Source organism: Salvia hispanica, chromosome 6, assembly GCF_029641045.1.
Source record: "Salvia hispanica isolate PSC_SH4W2 chromosome 6, Shi_PSC_v1, whole genome shotgun sequence".
Taxonomy (NCBI): domain Eukaryota; kingdom Viridiplantae; phylum Streptophyta; class Magnoliopsida; order Lamiales; family Lamiaceae; genus Salvia; species Salvia hispanica.
Genome location: NC_142697.1, coordinates 33,808,590 through 33,812,199, shown reverse-complemented (window position 1 = coordinate 33,812,199; position 3,610 = coordinate 33,808,590). Strand labels below are relative to the sequence as shown.

Here is a 3,610-nt window from a genome sequence, read left to right as displayed (position 1 = left end):
TGACTGTGGTTGAATCTTGAATATGCGCATAATTTACATCTTTTTAAACAATAGTCAGTATACTACTATACTTTGTTTCGTTGTCTTATTTAGGGCATTCACATTCCAGTGTAGGAATATACATATATATTTAATCAGTAATATTATTAAAATTAAAAGGGTTCACATTTATTATTTTTTCTTAATTATTTATTTTTCCAAATAAATGTTAATAAAAAACTATATTAATAAAAACCATATTTTTATTCCAAAAAATTACATCATTTAAATTAAAATATTTGATTTAAATATAATAACATTGTTTACACTAATAAAAACAAAATCAATTTCTAAAAAATAGAAAAAAATGAGTTTTTATCATGGGTTTTAAGAAATGTAAAGAAAAGTTGTTGGAAAAGTTAGTGGAATGTCAGACCCCTTTTCTTTGTACTCACTCCGTCCGCCATTAGGAGTCCCGGCCACTTTTGCTCACTCGTTTTATAAAAATGATATAATAAATAGTTAAAGTGGAGAAATGATAAATTAAGAGAGAGAACAATGTTGATAAAAGTCTTTTTAATATTATTCTCTTTTTTATTGTACTATTGCATAAATTATAGAAGTATTACTTCATATCAAACTCCTAATTCACAAATATTAAAATTATTCTATTATTCTCTTTTTTACTTTACTATTGCACATATGAATTACATAAGTATTATTTCATATCAAACTCTCCTAATTCACAAATATTAAAAATATTCCATCAATCAACTCTTTATTATAGTTCTTGCAATTTTACACACGTGCTACACTACAAAGGCTTCATATAGGCCTTTATTGTCGTCAACCATTACAAGTTACAACCATCATTTTTTAGCTAATTAAAATTCATTGGGTATTTGGGATCCCCATTGGCATTAAAAAGCCCGAAATTCCTCTCCATTTCTGAACCGGGCTTATCACTCTCATCAAACATCGCAAAAATGTAAGTCTCAATCGGCTTTCCCGGCCTCAACGGCGTCCCGTTCTTCACAACCCTCACCAAATTATTATTATAAATCCTCGCATTCTCCACGCTCGACGTCGCATCCCCCGACCCGGCTGTCGGCACGCCCGACTCCCCCCCTCCCACCTCAGGCGGCGGCTTCTTCGGCCCCCCCTGGTCCGCAGAAGCCGCACCCGACACCCTCGCAGCGCTCTTCTCCAGCGCCGCGTTGACGACGTCCACGAGCGCGTAGTAGAGATTGTCGTAGTAAACCCCGTCCGCAGTGATGCCGCTGTTCGGCTGCAGAAAGGCGTAGTTGAAAGAGATCTGCGCCTTGTTGTTCAAGTAGGCCAAGAAGGGGTATATGCTGGCGAAGATAGGCGCGCCCGTGTCGGAGAGGAACGCGACGATCGGGTCGAGAAACGGCCTCACCTCAGGTCGAAAATCGCCCTTGCTTGGCGGGAAATTTGTGGCGGGGTCCACGACCTCGGTCTCGATGGCTGTGGTGACTTTGATCGCGCCGAGGCCGGCGGCATCGAGGGCGGCGCGGATGTTGCGCATGGCGTTGAGGAGGAAGGGGACGTATTGGGAGGTTTCGGGTCGGATCGGGCTGACCTCGTTGCCGACGACGACGGTGCGGAAGCGGACGTTTCCGTAGTTGCGGATGTTGTCTTGGACCCAGCGGTCGGCGTTGGATTGGGCGGCGGCGATCTCCTGGAGCTGCATGTTTAGGATTCCTACGGTGAGCTCGATGTCCGAGCCGCGGAGGGCTTCGAGGGCGGGTTGGTATGTGTCGTAAATTCGCATTCTTTTGATGTTGTACTGCTTGAATAGCTCCACGACTCGGGACGGAGGGGGTAGGCCGGCGCCGTTCCGTCCGTAGCATACTCCGATTTGTGCCGCTGCATCAATTATCGAAAATAGTAAAAGGTTTTTAATAACGTTTCGGGGTCATAGATACCTTGTTGTGCTTCCTCTGCAGTAGGGTTAATGTAGTTTTACAATCCTAATATTTTATTCATTAAAATATTTTAATGAATAAAATATTGAGGCTGAAGCTGTAAGTGCACAACACCCCTACTGTGGAGGGAAGCACAGTAGGAGATCCTAAGCATAGCTGGGAAAATAAATTTGATGTGGAAAAATTATTGGTAACAACATTTTGAGAATTTGAAAATAAAAATAGAAAAAATTACAGAATTAAAAAAAGAAATACTAGTATATGTAAAAATATTTGTGAATGAACATTTGACAAACTTAGTCATAAGGTGGTCCACCTCTGACTCAATTTGGTAAGACAGTTTTTTTTTTTTTCAAACAATAAGGTCACCGCAACTACGCTACCATAATGTGGGAAAATACAACACCGTACATAAAAGTAAACTATAATTTGAATTCAATACTCCCTCCGTCCCACAATAATTATAACTCTTATTATGGGTACGAGTTTTAAGAAATGTAAAATAAAGTTAATTAGAAAAGTTAGTAGAATATGAGACTCATTTGTTTATATAGGAATGTGGGACCTACTTACCATTTATGGTAAAAAAGAAATGTGACAATTATTGTGGGACAAACCGAAATTGAAAAGGGTGACAATTATTGTGGGAGAGAGAGTATCTTTTATTACCATAGTCCTATAGTGCTATCTTTTAGTTGTAACACTTTGAGTTTCATGTTAAAAGTTGTGTACCAACTATAAAATCAACAAAAGCTCTTAATTTTAAGGAATGCATCGCACTATACATAGTCATGAACTTATGATGGATAGAAAAGATATTAATACTAGTATTACTTTTTAATGTGATAGGTTAGGCCAATGCATACAATTGATTTAGATGTTAAAATAAGATTGAGCAATGGTAGATATTTTTTTATGTCTCAACTATGAGTGAAAGTGAGCATTTGAACATTAATTAAAGATAAATTTAACTGATATTGAAAAGAGAACAAAAAAAGACTAACCAGTTAAATCCAGAGATGTGAACGAGAAAATAAGTATGACCATTGCAGATAGGAAGAAGTGATTCATTGTGATTGCCATTGCACAGAAAGGAAAGAGCAATTGAACAAGTGTTGGTGAATCTTGTTATCGGTTACCTTCCTTTATATAGACTTTCCATCACTCAAGAGTCAAGACTAGTATATGCTGGCATATTTGTAATTATGCCCATTCAATTATTATATTTTTCTTGCCTAACTAATAGATTAGAGAACTAGCTAATAATTGAGTTATGTAAACATATAAGCAAACTATCATATTGAAAAAGATAAACTCTACATAGTATTACTAAAACTCCTTATCATGACGTAACATATTTATATAAGGAGTGTTCGATTTGTACGATTATGTTTTATGATTAAATTTGTAGTGTATTTGGTTCATGAAATTTAATTCTACAATTCAATCCTAAATGTATAATCATGAGAAAATTAGTTATAGCTAACCCACTATAACTGAAATAATCTCACAACTCAATCTCAAATTATTTTTTGATATTATTTTATTTAGGAAACTCAACACTCACTTAAATAAGTATATAACTTTCCTTTTCTAAGACTTTTAAAGCAGAAAGGGACTCATTTTTAATATGGTATCAAAATATAATTAAGTTGACAATAAATTTCATTATTGCAACTTGC

At 36.4% G+C, this 3,610-nt stretch overlaps 1 protein-coding gene across 1 annotated transcript; it reads right to left on the bottom strand.

The window, feature by feature from the left end:
• Positions 1-738: 738 nt before the first annotated feature.
• On the bottom strand, positions 739-3,081 carry LOC125204331 (glucan endo-1,3-beta-glucosidase, acidic-like). Its single transcript, XM_048102951.2, has 2 exons — positions 2,933-3,081; positions 739-1,869 (listed from the first exon to the last, which is right to left on the bottom strand). The coding sequence occupies exons 1-2, from the start codon at positions 3,009-3,011 to the stop codon at positions 860-862; spliced, it is 1,089 nt and encodes a 362-aa protein (XP_047958908.2). The 5' UTR covers positions 3,012-3,081; the 3' UTR covers positions 739-859.
• Between the last annotated feature and the right edge of the window lie 529 nt (positions 3,082-3,610).